Source organism: Pimephales promelas, chromosome 17 (assembly GCF_988280905.1).
Source record: "Pimephales promelas chromosome 17, fPimPro1.hap1.1, whole genome shotgun sequence".
In the NCBI taxonomy this organism is placed as follows: domain Eukaryota; kingdom Metazoa; phylum Chordata; class Actinopteri; order Cypriniformes; family Leuciscidae; genus Pimephales; species Pimephales promelas.
Genome location: NC_142785.1, coordinates 15472935 through 15486629, shown reverse-complemented (window position 1 = coordinate 15486629; position 13695 = coordinate 15472935). Strand labels below are relative to the sequence as shown.

Sequence of the window (13695 nt, the reverse complement as noted above, 5' to 3'; positions counted from 1 at the left end):
AAGAAAATCTAACTAAAATGCAAAGGTGCAAGACTGTGTATTTAAAAACACCATGACTATCACCGTCACACAGGTCTTTAGGCACGTTTTGCTTTTTTCCGACTCATGATTGGTAGATTTTTCTGTACAGCATCATGGGTAATGTAGTTTTTCACCACGTATTTTGCTGTTAAACTATTATTTTAAAAATAAGTTGAAATAATGCTGGCTGACACTTCAGATGAAGCAAATATTGATTAACAACCTCTCAGCTCACAGTATATCTGTCTTTAAAGTTTTATCCTTAAAAATAAATATTCTCTATGTTGAAAATGAATGGAGTTTATACTTCCGGGACCTGACTGTTTCATTCTATTGAAGCAAAGAGATTCTGTTTTTTCCCTAAGAACTTTAATCATGTTTATGCATTTATACAGTGTTATGTATTCATCCTAAAACTATTATTTTGTCATACTTTACTAACCACATATTATTTCTTCTGTGAAACACAAAATGAGATGCACAATTTCCATGCTGCTATTTTTTTTTAATCAAGGAAAGTGAATTTTTTTTACTGCAAAGCTCCAAAAATTACACTCACACACTAAAAAAAAAACATCAAAAAAGTATGATAAATATGACTAATGTCATTTGTGCTTACATTCAAGTCAAATTTGATGCCAGACAACTTTTCATGTGTCACATGAACAAATTTGAACATGTGAAACGAAGCCATGCAAAGTTTTTCAGTGAATAACAGTTTACATTTTTGTCTGTTTCTCACAGATTTATCAAATGGCTTCACAAGATCTGAAATATAGTGCACAAGTCATATGGATTACTTCTATTTGTATTGCTTTTGTGGAGTTTTTCTGAGCTTTGTAGCATAAGACACTGTCTGCTTTCATGAAAAACTTAATTTGGGGGTAGATATATTAAGAATCATATCTGTTTTCTAACCTGAAATATTTCTTTGATTCTCTGTCTGTCTTGCACAGTGTGGTTTCTTCAAGAGGACTGTTTACTACAGGATAATGCCAAAGTACCATGGTGTGAAAATACGTAAAGAGGAACGCTATAACTTGGCCTTTCAGTCCGAGCAAGAACTGAGCAAGAAACTCTGGGTCACCAACTGGACAGAAACGCATGAATATTACTACTGACCTCTTCACCTCTCTCCGTCCAGAGCCAGGGGAGCGTGACGATTGGAGGATGTATTTCATTAACCCCGGACAACTGAACAGACACTGGACACTGCTGTTTGGAGAACTTATTCACATGCAGAGAGCTATTGAGAATATGTTTTGAAATGTTTGTTGGTCTGTGTGCAATATCATGTTTTGTAGACCATTAAACCACTTTCAGCAAAGCCAGATTGTCAGCATTGTCTGGGACATCTCTAACCTAGTACTGATGAATTGATTTATTTGACTATTTTGCAATCTTCTTGAACATGTAATGTTTTTGTTTCAAGCGTGTGCTTTACTGCTTTTTTAATTTCATTCCACTATAATATATATGTTTTTATGTAATCAAGGTGATTTACTAACTTTCTTCCCCCCTTATGTTGAGGTCAGTTTGAAGTCTGCTATAGTTTGCCTGCCAAAGCAGTGGGTCATTTCTATTTGACAATTCCATCATGCTATAACTGATCTGAGAGCTGTTCTCATAAAACAGCACTGTGGAAATAGACACCATTTTGTTTGGAGGCTTATTTTGTAACACTATGTAAGTTTAAGGACTGCTCTATTTTTCCAGCTACTTCCTCCCATGGAGAAAGACTCTTAAAAACAAAGGTTCTTTATTGCCATCAGTGGGTCAATGAAGAACCGTTAACATCCACTGAACCTTTCCATTGCACAAAAGGTTTTTTAAAGTAGAAAAAAGGTTCTTCAGATTAGCGTTGGGGAGCCAAAATGGTTCTTCAATGGCATCGCTGTGAAAACCTCCTTTTGGAACCTTTATTTTTGAGACTACAATGTCTAACTGTGTAAAATGTTTGCTCAAATCATTATGTTCCTATCAGAATTAGTTGGCTGGATCTCAAACAAAGAACAAAAAACTCAAATATTTTTCAGTCATGACAACTCTTGGAGTGTATTCTTTAACCAACATTCTAATAACCATAAGTAACTTTGCAAGAACTCATTCTAACCCTAACCCTACCAGTCTACTTAGGCTCAATCCCAATTAACCCCTTGGCCCTACCCCTTGTTTTCGAGTGTCCCCTTTGGCCCTTAAAACAGAATTACAAGGTCCAAGGGGTTGATTCCCCTACAAGATGGAACAACCCTTCATGAACTTGATACGTCATCAGTCGTTTTTACAGGATTTCTCCATGACAACGACTGACAATCAGTGCATTGAGGAAACCAACCCGGTCTCATCCCAAGACGTCATATAACTGACGTTTTGGGACGTCTTTTGACCATACGTCAATATTCGCCTTTTTAGGGCCCCCTTAAACGTCGGTAGATGAGGTTATGGGATCCTAACTCTACCCCATACCTATACCTAACCCTAAACCTAACCCGTCACCTAACTGACGTTAAAGGTAAAGCGTCAGTTGTATGACGGCCCGGGATCGCCATCTACCGACGTTTAAGGGGGCCCTAAAAAGGCGGATATTGACGTATGGTCAAAATACGTCCCAAAACGTCAGTTATATGACTTTTTGGGATGAGACTGTGTTGAGGAAACATGATGATTATAATATTCCTTCCTTGAAATGTATATGTTTTCTGTTTCGGAGAGGTAATTTTTTATACAATTTCTTAATTGAAATGACTTTAGTATTATTATTAGAGTAAATAAAGTGCATGGTCATATCATCAGGTGCTAAATTTCAATGTTTTACCGTTTGCGAAGCCATCTCGCCAGTGTTTCGCGATGCATTCCGTGAACTTCCTCTTAGCTCTCCGTTTGGAGTGTGCCTCTGAAAAATCTCTGTTTCGAGGGCTATGTAGCCTTACCCCTTCGCCCTACTCCTCGATCTCAACAAGAATTTGGACACCCTACCCCTAGAATGCGCAAAACTGAGGGGTAGGGCCAAGAGCTAGGGCAAGGGGTGAATTGGGATTGAGCCTTATACTCTTCTAACACACTTAGGGCCCTTTCACACCTACCTTGTTTGGTCCAGACTTGTAGACTTTTCAGTTTGGTCTGAATTAAAATTACAGGTGTGAAACCTCCCCCAGACCAAACAGATGAAATTTGGTCCGACGAAAGGAGGTAGTCTCGGTTCGGATCAAACTGAAAAAAGGTTTGGTTCATTTCTAGTGTGGAAGTTCCGGTGGTTCCCAAAAAGCCGTCAAAACAGAAGGTGGCAGGAAAAATTAGCCTTCTCATTAAAATAATGAGAAGTCAATTTGCAGTCTTCTCCTTTCCTGCCGGCAACGATAAAATGTTCGCACGACGAGGACGTTCATTTGGCGAATTTGAACTAGCCTTGTGTATAGTTGGTGCTGGAGGTAATTATGCCATAAAAATAACAATATAGTTGCAACGATATGCGTCTGTTCGTTCATGTTGTCAAAGTTACCCGCCGAATTGACAACACACTGACGTCAGACGCACGTCCATTTACTAAACCAATCAATGTCAAGATGCAGCCCACGTAGATGATGATGACAGGACGCAAGTATGTCGTGTAAAGTTCTTTAGTGAGCTCGCATTATTGCAGCGTGAAAACAAACCAAAACTTTCTGAAAGTATATGATGTATCAAAACGTAAACTTTGGTTCGGACCTTGGTGCGGACTTTCAAACGCCCTTAGTAGACATGAAGCCCCAGCATTTGTTGGCATGGAAAATGCTTGATTTTGGCAGACGAGATCTGTTACGCTGATGCTGAGGAGGTACAAGAATTGTATAGGTCTCTGAAGTGGTGCTGGGGAGGAGGATGGGTAAACAGAAGTATATAGAAATACTGTATGTTTATGTGAATGAGGATGGATGTCTGGTCAGCGTTAGAGGAACCAATCAGCGCTGGTTTAGTTTCATGACTGAAATATGTGTTTATGTATGTATATATCATTTAGGAGTTTTTGCGACAATTTATGACAATAAAGCACAATTAAATTCTTTTTACTGCAATGTGGGGGGGAAAAAAAACAATCATATGATATGAGCAAAAATCCAAACTGACATGTAATTGTTCAATAGTCCTGGCCCAAACTCCACTCATTGTTTGAGCCAATGTTTGTTTTTGTTGATTTTGTGGTGTAATATAATGTAACTAGAAATTGTGGTCAGTTTTAGAGACATTTACTGTAGCTCTTGTTTATTCATTCAGTTAAGACGTCCAGTTAAATATGCTTTTGTTAATAATTAAGATCATCTTTGTCTATTGTGTCAAATTGCATTGTGTTGAGCCTTAGGAACAACTACAAGAGAACTACTGTCATGTTGGTGTGATTCATTTTACAAGTGAAGAATGTAGATGTATGCTTGAACAAATGCTATATTTCTATGTACTGCCATTGTACTGCCAAGCCAAATGGATTGCAGGTTTCATTTCAAAAACATCTCAGATCAGTCCACTCTCAATGATGAGTATACATTATATATTGGATAAGAAGATAAAAGATTCTTTATGGTGAAGTGGAGTGCGTTTCATATTTTAGTGGAATTTGATATAATCATATGGTGGATTTGAGTGCGTTGTCAAAGAGAAGCGCATATTGTTTGGCTTGTTTAGTTGCTATTAGAGGTAAAGAGCAGATTTAGTAAACCACTTCATTACATTCTGAGCAACTAAAATGACAAAGTGCTTGTATACCTCAGACCTAGGAACGGGGAAAAAAATACATATATTGTACTGATATTAAAGCGTTTTTAAAAACTGAAGTCTGCTGTTTTAATGAAATTGCGCTGAGACAATAAACTAAGCCAGTACGTCTGTATAATTCTTTATTCTATAAAGGTTTACCAGTAGAATCAATTCGAAATGCACACAATTAACAATACAAATAATTGAAAACAGCAGTGAAACATTTTTTTTTTTTTTTTACAAATAAATTACAAGTCACTTTTCATTGCATAGTCAAACAAATTTGACCAAAAATAAATATACATTACATTCAAAAAGAGGTGAATCTTGTCATAAAGTAATGACTGCATGGTAAGAATAGAATGGATTCATTTTTGAAGAATTTTACTTGAGCTCCATCTGAGACATTGATTTGTCCTGTAAGTGTTTAGTCTTCCTGTATCTGTAGACTAAGGCGACGATGCCGAGCAGGAAGACGATGCTCAGAACCAGCAGGATCCATTGACCCGCCGCAGCGCCTGTCTCATTCACACTCAATCCCAGGAAGCTGACTTCTTTCGGCTTCTCTTCCAACACGGACGCCACTGAAAGCAACAGGTGAGAAGTGTGGGTGCATTTTGTTTGCAATTTTGGTATTGATGGTAATGTCATTGTTTTGCTTGGAGAAAAAGTTGCAAAAACCTGTTACTTTAGTATTATTGAGGTACTAGTAAAGTTTTTATTCCTTTTTGAAATTTAATTTCTTTTATTTGAATAGTTTCCAAGTCCATTTCCCTTTTTGGTAACACTTTATAATAACTGCACGCTATTAATCATTTAGTTAAGCATTAGTAAACAGTTAATTCATCATTTATAAAGCATTAATAGACATTAATAAGCAGTTTATAAATACAGCTATAAATGCTTTTCTTCTTGATTCATAAGCATATCTATAATGCGTTTACTAATTGCATTTTCACACTTTTTTAATGATCAACTAATAATTTCTAAATGAAGTATTACATTATTTACAAACCAGTTATCTTGGTAGTGGTCAGTTAACTATCTTTGTGAGCTCATCTAAAGCGAGGACTATTCATGCCTTGTAAAGCATTTATAAAGGAGATTTAAAGGCGCATCAATATTCTAAACAATAAAATGTAACACAACACAGTGATACAGAACATAGAAATATTTAACAGCCTTTAAGTCTCCTATAAATGCTTTATATTCTTTACAGAATTATTCTTTTCAGCAAAAGAAAATTGTACCTCAAATTGTTCTTAAATTGTACCTATACACCAGTTAACTAAAAAAATCAGATCTTTATGAAGAACTTATGAAAGGCAGCTTTTTATGAATGTATTTTATACATTTTCTAAATGTTTTATGGAAGTTAGACGGGAATATGACGGCAGACATCGCGAACAATGTTTCTATGTGCAGTTTGTCAACATATAACATTAGACGTCGTCTTTTTGTCTAATAACTATACCTAACATTAGTCGTTCGCGGTCAAAACACTGGTGTAAACACAGTTTGATGTCACGATTTTCAATGCTCAGAGCCTGTTAAACTTGAGCCAACCAACCCCGTGACGTCACCTGCACAATGGCGGCGCCCTGGCGGCGAAAGATACAAAGTTTTTTCTTTTTTTCTTCTAAATGTTTACATTTGCAATGTTTCTTATATAATTGTTGATTATATTGGAAATCCATCTTGTAAATCATGTAAACTTGATTCACTGCTTCATTTCCCCTTTAAGAGGTTAACTCAAACATATTTACATAGATTAAAACACATTCCAAAATATTACAACTACTGAAAAATACATATTTCATAACTTTTTATTGTTACAATTAGAAAATAATTTTTTCACCTAAATCTAGTGATTTAAAATTGTGTTGGAGCTTGGGAAGTTGTGGTTGGGATTGGTTAACTCACATCTGATGATCAAGAAATACAATTTATTCTGTTCCACTTCATTTGGCTGAAATTCATTCCAGTTTCCCAACGGAAGCACATTTATTTTTCAATAAAACACTTCAATGGTAAATCAACATTTTGGATGTCGATTCATGAAATTCCAAGCTTACTTTTGTATGGTGTCCAGTCATACTCTGGCCATCCCAGGACGTCCCCGTTCTTTTTGTTCTCCTCCTCCAGCCAGTCGATGAGCGGTTGGAAATACTCCATCAGAGGCTGGACTGACATTTTGGGCTGGCCAGTAATCAAAGTCATGGCTTCAGGCCAGGGTTTACTGAAGCCCATCTTCATCACATCACTGAGACAAGAGTAGACCAAAATGAAAATTTATAAAATCTCAGTACTTCATGACTTATAGTGCTTATAAAAACTGTAAACAGTCTCAGTTTGTCATCATTGATTCACTGACCCCAGGAGTTTCCCTGCTTCTTTGGACTGGTAGATGTCACAGTTGTGGAGTGGTGCTGGCTGACCGGCAGCTTCACACAGGGCCTTGTGGAACTGGAACTGGATTACAAAACTCACAAAGTACCTATTGGAGCCAAACCAAATACAGTCAATTCGAAGGCTGAGTTGTGTAACATTATGGATATTTTCACATTAATGATTTTATTTTACTGTTATCTATCTATACCTGACATAGGGAACATTAGCTGGGATGTGGAACTTTGCACCAGGGTCGAAGTCTTCCTCAGTGCGAGGTACAGGTGGACACAGTCCCTGGTACTTCATTCTGTTACAATAAAATACACAAATTCATCTCTGGTAAAAAACTTTAAACATTGCACAATTTACATGATCAAACTGTGCCGCTCATTCACACAGAGACACGCAGAACATGTAGACTTCCGGTTTAACACTCACAGACACTGGGCTATATTATGATTTGCGTGTACAGCCACACATTTGATTGATTCATCCAAATTTGCCAAATTCCGAGACTTTCTGCATTCACATCACGGAAATCATAGGGCCCTACTACCACTTTAATGGTGTGGATTAGAAGAATGGTCACCTCAGGTTCCACCACTCTTTGTTGTACTCTGAGCTTGAGGTCCTTCCATCAAATACTTTCCACCTCCACTGGTCCATCAGGTAGCCGAAAGGCAGGAAGGCAATCTTATCCAAGGCAATGCTCATCAGGAAGTTGATAGTGCTCTCTACAGACCAGTAAAAAACACTTGAAGAGTTTAGATTGGCATTTAAACGTGTGTTTTGTTGCAAGCTTCATTGTGGATGTACCTTTATTTTCCTCCACCTTGTCCAGCAGGCCAATGCTCTTAAGATGTTTGGGTGTGGAGACTGACAGGGCCAATACGTCACCGATGGCCTCGTGGAATCCAGGGTTGGCGCCGTCACGGAAAGAGATGGTTTGATTTTTATACTGCAGGAAGTACTGAACATGGCCCATCTCATGGTGCACAGTGATGAGGTCATCCATGGTCACCACTGTGCACTGCTTGATCCTAGAGATGGTAGGAGGATGGGGAAAAGGTTCACAGTGAGGTTCACAAAACAACACATGGGAAGGAAAAGACTCGAAATCTATTGTTTCAGATGTCATTTCAGATCCAACATCCTCCCCTTATGATAAGGTGAAATGGTGGTTTATTTGGCCTGGCAGACATCTTAGGACACTGTGAAATATAGGCTTTTTTAGAAACTAGCAAGATTTGTTGTTTACTGGCTATAGTCAGCATAGTGACTGAATCAAAACCTAACACTGTACTGTTTAGAAACTTCACATCCACATCCATAGCGCATGAGAGACTTAACTCGCAATTGATTCCAGTTGAGTATGTTCTTAAGCTTATAACACGACGGATGAGAAAAATAAGTGCACTTTAGCATACTTTTATGATTTAAAGTACACATTCACTACAATTAAGCACATATTTTTCACAAGGGGATACTCTAGTAAGCATTGTATATGTCCAAGCATTGTATATAGTCCATTTTAAATATATTGAACAATTTTTGCCATCTTGGGTGATTTTGGGGATGTTATTGAAACTAACTTCGTCAAAAAATCGTATTGGTTTTCTATATGTGCTACCATGCCTAAATGGACTACTGTCCCAGTGACATTTTTTTCTGAGAGTGTAGCACCATGCCTGAGTATGACCATCTTGCTGCGATATGAGGCATGTACCTGAAGTCTTTGCGGTTGTAGAAGTCCCAAGCGGAGGCATGGCAGACCACATCACGGCCATCAGTTGGCTTTTCCAGCATGGACTTGGCCCAAAACTCAGGAGGCATAGGTAGAAGACCCAGAGAAGTGAAGAACCGGTCTGATTCCTCAAACATCCGCTTGGCATCCCAACCCTGAAGAACCAAAGAGCAGTTTACTAGATGGAAACTGAAGTTTAATATAGATTTATATACCATTGCACAATACACCTTTACTAAAAGATTCTAAACCAAAAAAAGGTTTTAAGGTTATTTATGTCTTTTGCATTTAGTTGAGGAAATATCAGTTTAAATTCCCAAATATTTCATTTAAAGGGTTAGTTCACCCAAAAATGAAAATTCTGTCAGTTTTTACTCACCCTCATGTTGTTCCAACCCCGTAAGACCTTGGTTCATCTTCAGAACACAAATTAAGATATTTAAGATATTTAGATCACTCCTGCATACTAATCCATAGGCTTCTTGAGGGAATGACAATTGCTGACCTCGAAAAGTCATTAAAGACATCGTTAAAATAGTCCAAGTGACTACAGGGGCTCAATCTTAAGTTTATCAAACGACGAGAACACTTTTTGTGCGCAAAAAACAACAACAAAAATAACGACTTTATTTCAACTATTCGTTTATTTCTCCCTCTGCCTCGAGTCAGGTTACTAGTTTAATAGCGTAAGCTTCTGTTATTGTACGTCACACGCATCACACACATGACGCATAGTGACAATAGTGAGCCTTCGTGTGACGTAGCTCTACGCAATCACACTACGTTAACTGACTACAGGCCCATGGAGAAGGAAGTGAATAGTTGAAATAAAGTCGTTATTTTTGTTTGGTTTTGCGCACAAAAAGTATTCTCGTCGTTTGATAAAGTTAAAATTGAGCCACTGTAGTCACTTGGACTATTTTAATGATGTCTTTAATGACTTTTCGATGCCAGCAAGTGTCATTCCCTCAAGAAGCCTATGGACTAGTATGCAGGAGCGATCTTAATATCTTAAATATCTTAATTTGTGTTCCGATGTTGGAACAACATGAGGGTGAGTAAATACTGACAGAATTTTCATTTTTGGGTGAAGTAACCCTTTAACAGCCTGAATTCCAATAATCCAATACATTTTGTATGCACAAGGAGGCCTAGTTGCACTCAATGTAAACAAGATGCTATTTATTGCTGTTTACACTTGTGCAAACATTTCTATTTCTACCACTATTTGCAAAACAGTGTAAACAACATCTACCCTTTTTAACTCTTAATGTAAATAGCTGCTGCATTCAGAGAATGACACATGGAACTTTTTCCAAGAGTTCACAATGTGATCTGGGAATGGATTAAAGCATGTGTTTTGAGTTTTGATCGTACTTGGGCAATCATGGCTGGAGTAGCATCCACTTGTGTGGCATCAGGGAACGGAATGGCAAGGTCCATGATCCCAGACCATGTTTGGGCCCACATGTTTCCTGAGAAAAAAAAACAAGAAGAGAAAAATGTCAGCCAAATGAACGGCAGGATGTGAGATATAGTGTAATACGGTCTCTCCGACCACTGGCACTGGAGGAAACCACAGAGATTGGAATTCCAAGCCATTTAATCTCCAGTCATGTGGAAGTGGAACCATTGCATACACACAAACACAAGTACACACAATTTCCCACACGTGCATACCTAATATGTACAGACACAGTCACGCTTGATGATTTTGAATGCACATTAAATCCTGTCGATTCTTTTGGAGTTGCCACAAACAACTCCAGAATATTAATGGAAACCCTCAACAACTAAACAAAAGATGGCAATAAGTGCGTTTTAGCAGAAACAGTGTAGATTTCAGCAACTTCAGCATTTGTTTTAGTTTTTTTTCTGAATCCTTTCCTGTGTTTAGTCACTCCTGTGAAAGAAAGCTTTGGTTTAAAGAATTAAAGGAGAACTCCGGTCAATTTTAACATTGAGCTCATTTTTTTGTACATTTGTCAGTACAGACAAAAACAACAAAAATCGGTGTTGCCCACACCGTGTTATCGTCTTTTTAAAATTCGCACCCTGTTGATTTCAATAGGGCATGTTCTAAACCTGCTTTTAGCCTCTTAACAACCTTGATTTGTCAATACAAGTGCACCGCCATGTGAGTGGTGTTATTAAGATTGACCACGGTCAATCTGACTGCAGTAGATGTGAAAGATATGAATAAAAATGATGTTAATTCAGCCAGCTCACATACCTCTATTTGCTTCCTGTTTTCGGTCGAAGCCCACAGCAGTCGACTGTCGATCTCACGCGCACGATCATTGGTGAATATCATCTCAAACCTCCTCAGTGTGTTCAACATCTGATTTGGATGAACTATCCATTTGAGCTGATATTCTCAGAAGACCACACTTGGTAGGTTTGAGATGATATTCACCAATGATCGCGACAAACGACTACTGTGGGCTTCGACCGAAAACAGGAAGTAAATACAGGTATGTGAGCTGGCTGAATTAACATCATTTTTATTCATATCTTTCACATCTACTGCAGTCAGATTGACCATTGGGGAAGCGGTTTGGGTCGTGACTAGCTAGTACATTTCTTCAACAATCCGTCGTTCTATAGTAGTTAAGCAGCGAGTTACATCATTGTATGGAAACCCTAATATTACTGGGCCAGAGAGTTTAGATAGCATGTAACATATTACATATGGTTAGTAAGACTTTATAACCAAAGCTTATTGCAATAAAAAAATACAAATCACGTTAATGTGACTAGTTCATCTCTTACCAAGCAAATGAGCTGGAATTGGTCCTTTAAGGTTGATGCGTTCTGGTCCATATTTCTTGTACAGTGCCCTGCGCACATAAGCATGAACTTTGAGGTAGAAGGGTTCTAGATCCTTCCACATGTCCTCCAGATCCTGTTCAAAGGTTGGGGTCTCATACAGGGAACGCCATAATGCCCCATTATCAGTGTGACCTGATAATGGACAAAACAATCAACATTAGATCATCATTAAAAGATCTCTTGAACTATTCTTATTGGGAGTCAGTCAGTGTGTGTTGCCTGCCACTTGGAAAAAGTTTGTTCTCTTTCAAAATGTATCCTGCAAACCAAATCTTCCCTTCATCAATCTTCTTCAAATTAAATATCTTTCTCCAGCTGTCCCGTGTTGCAAGAGATGTGCTGTATTTTCAGGCATTTACCATTGCTCTTTGCAGCTAAGTTGGCAAGCTCCACATATCTCTTGTAGCTGTTGCGGAGCTCTCTGCCCGAGGCATTACGCCAACCCTGCCAGGCGAACAGCAGCTCATCGTAATCCCTGGACTTGGCCATGATCTTATTCAGATCTGGAAAACAAAACACAAACACATCAAAAATGGAGCATATGGGGGGTTGGAGTAATCAATTTGGCATGCTGTGATATGAAAAACAGACTCTATAAGGACTTTCATTGTTCACTGTTTCACTATGAACAGTTTGCAGTTAGTAGAACTAACAAAACACAGTGGGTTTTTAGACAGCATGGATGTAACTTCTAAAACATCAAATAAATTATTTTAGTAACTTGGCATTATGAACTGAATTCCACACATTGCTTTGAAGATTTTTCAATGTTTTTCTTCTGACCAAGGTTGCTTTTATTTGGTCAAATAAAAGTAAAAACAGTAATATTGTGAAATATTTTTACAATTTAAAATTGTAAAAATTGTATTTTAATGTAATATAAAATGTAATGTATTTCTTTGATGCAAAGCTGAATTACTCACACCATCCTTCAGGAATTATTCTAATATGCTGGTTTGCTACTCAAGAAAAAATGTTGCTTAATATTTTTGCAAACTTTTTTTTTTCCAGAATTCTTTGATGAATAAAATGTTCAAAAACAGCATTTGTATGAAATTAAAATCTTTTGTAAGACAACAGATGTCTTTACTGTCACTTTTGATCAGTGTAATGCATCCTGGCTAAATAAAAATATGAATGTCTTTAAAAGGTCTGACAAACCTTTAAATGGTATGACAAAACTAGTAAAAGTTAACTCACCTGGATCCAAAGGCAGACAATTTGATTCACTCTTGCAGACTGTCGCCACACTGTACAGAGTCTCCATGGACGCTAGTAAATTATTGTACTATGAACATGAAAAATATGAGGTCATATTATTAGTCTTCAAAAAAAACAACTTCAGCTCTACAGTATGAACAGCAACTTTGACCTGCTATCGATTACCACAGATACATTTTAGCCTTCAGTTTGTAAAATTCAATAAAAAACACATTTACATTCGGCATGGGTTGAAGGGTAAAAAAAAATGTATGCTTGTAAAGCAATAAAGAAATGTCTCTGTCTCACTGTACCTCCTTGAGATCATCTTCAGGAAGTATAGCTCTCTCAAGGTCACTCAGTTGCATCAGGATTCTCTTCACCGACTCGTCCTGGAAGTCACTGGTGTCGAACTTATGGGCCTCTAGTCCATAGATATTTGTGTGATTGGCCATCTCCAAGTTCTTTTGCAGCTAAAGCCAAAAAAACAGCAGCATGAGTCACTGAGAATGAATATTGTTGCAGTAACAGAACAGTCTGGGCCTCACCATGATCTGCTTGTTGGCTTCAGTGATGTTAGTGTTGTAGGTCCAGGAAGCCTCAGTATAAGCGTTCCAGACCTCCTCGGCTGTGCTGTTGTATTCCTCCAAGAACTTTTTGGCCTGCATCTCATCTGTTATTTTACCTGTGGCTTTTAAAGAAAACCATGAGGATGAGTTATATCAATACAATCCTAAAATATCAATACAATGCAGCAATGGTTTAAAAAGTAGCATAAT

The 13695-nt window shown here is 37.8% G+C and overlaps 2 protein-coding genes across 3 annotated transcripts in view; one reads left to right on the top strand and one right to left on the bottom strand.

Annotated features, from left to right (window-relative positions):
* Window positions 1-1352, top strand: part of itga3b (integrin, alpha 3b) — a 51648-nt gene extending 50296 nt beyond the window's left edge. The window contains exon 25 of one of the 2 annotated variants that reach the window (XM_039664754.2): window positions 978-1352. In XM_039664754.2, the coding sequence (XP_039520688.2) occupies window positions 978-1142 (165 nt within the window). In that variant the 3' untranslated portion in view covers window positions 1143-1352. The remainder of the gene's footprint in view (window positions 1-977) is intronic. The other variant, XM_039664755.2, reaches the window with a different exon arrangement.
* Window positions 1353-4875: 3523 nt separating this feature from the next.
* Window positions 4876-13695, bottom strand: part of ace (angiotensin I converting enzyme (peptidyl-dipeptidase A) 1) — a 29085-nt gene continuing 20265 nt past the window's right edge. Inside the window, exons 13-25 of the mRNA XM_039664753.2 lie at window positions 13465-13607; window positions 13231-13389; window positions 12917-13004; window positions 12076-12219; window positions 11657-11848; window positions 10262-10359; window positions 8867-9039; window positions 7957-8180; window positions 7730-7874; window positions 7349-7447; window positions 7124-7246; window positions 6825-7012; window positions 4876-5333 (exon numbers count right to left, since the gene is read on the bottom strand). Coding sequence (XP_039520687.2) covers window positions 5134-5333; window positions 6825-7012; window positions 7124-7246; window positions 7349-7447; window positions 7730-7874; window positions 7957-8180; window positions 8867-9039; window positions 10262-10359; window positions 11657-11848; window positions 12076-12219; window positions 12917-13004; window positions 13231-13389; window positions 13465-13607 — 1976 coding nt within the window. The 3' untranslated portion in view covers window positions 4876-5133. The remainder of the gene's footprint in view (window positions 5334-6824; window positions 7013-7123; window positions 7247-7348; window positions 7448-7729; window positions 7875-7956; window positions 8181-8866; window positions 9040-10261; window positions 10360-11656; window positions 11849-12075; window positions 12220-12916; window positions 13005-13230; window positions 13390-13464; window positions 13608-13695) is intronic.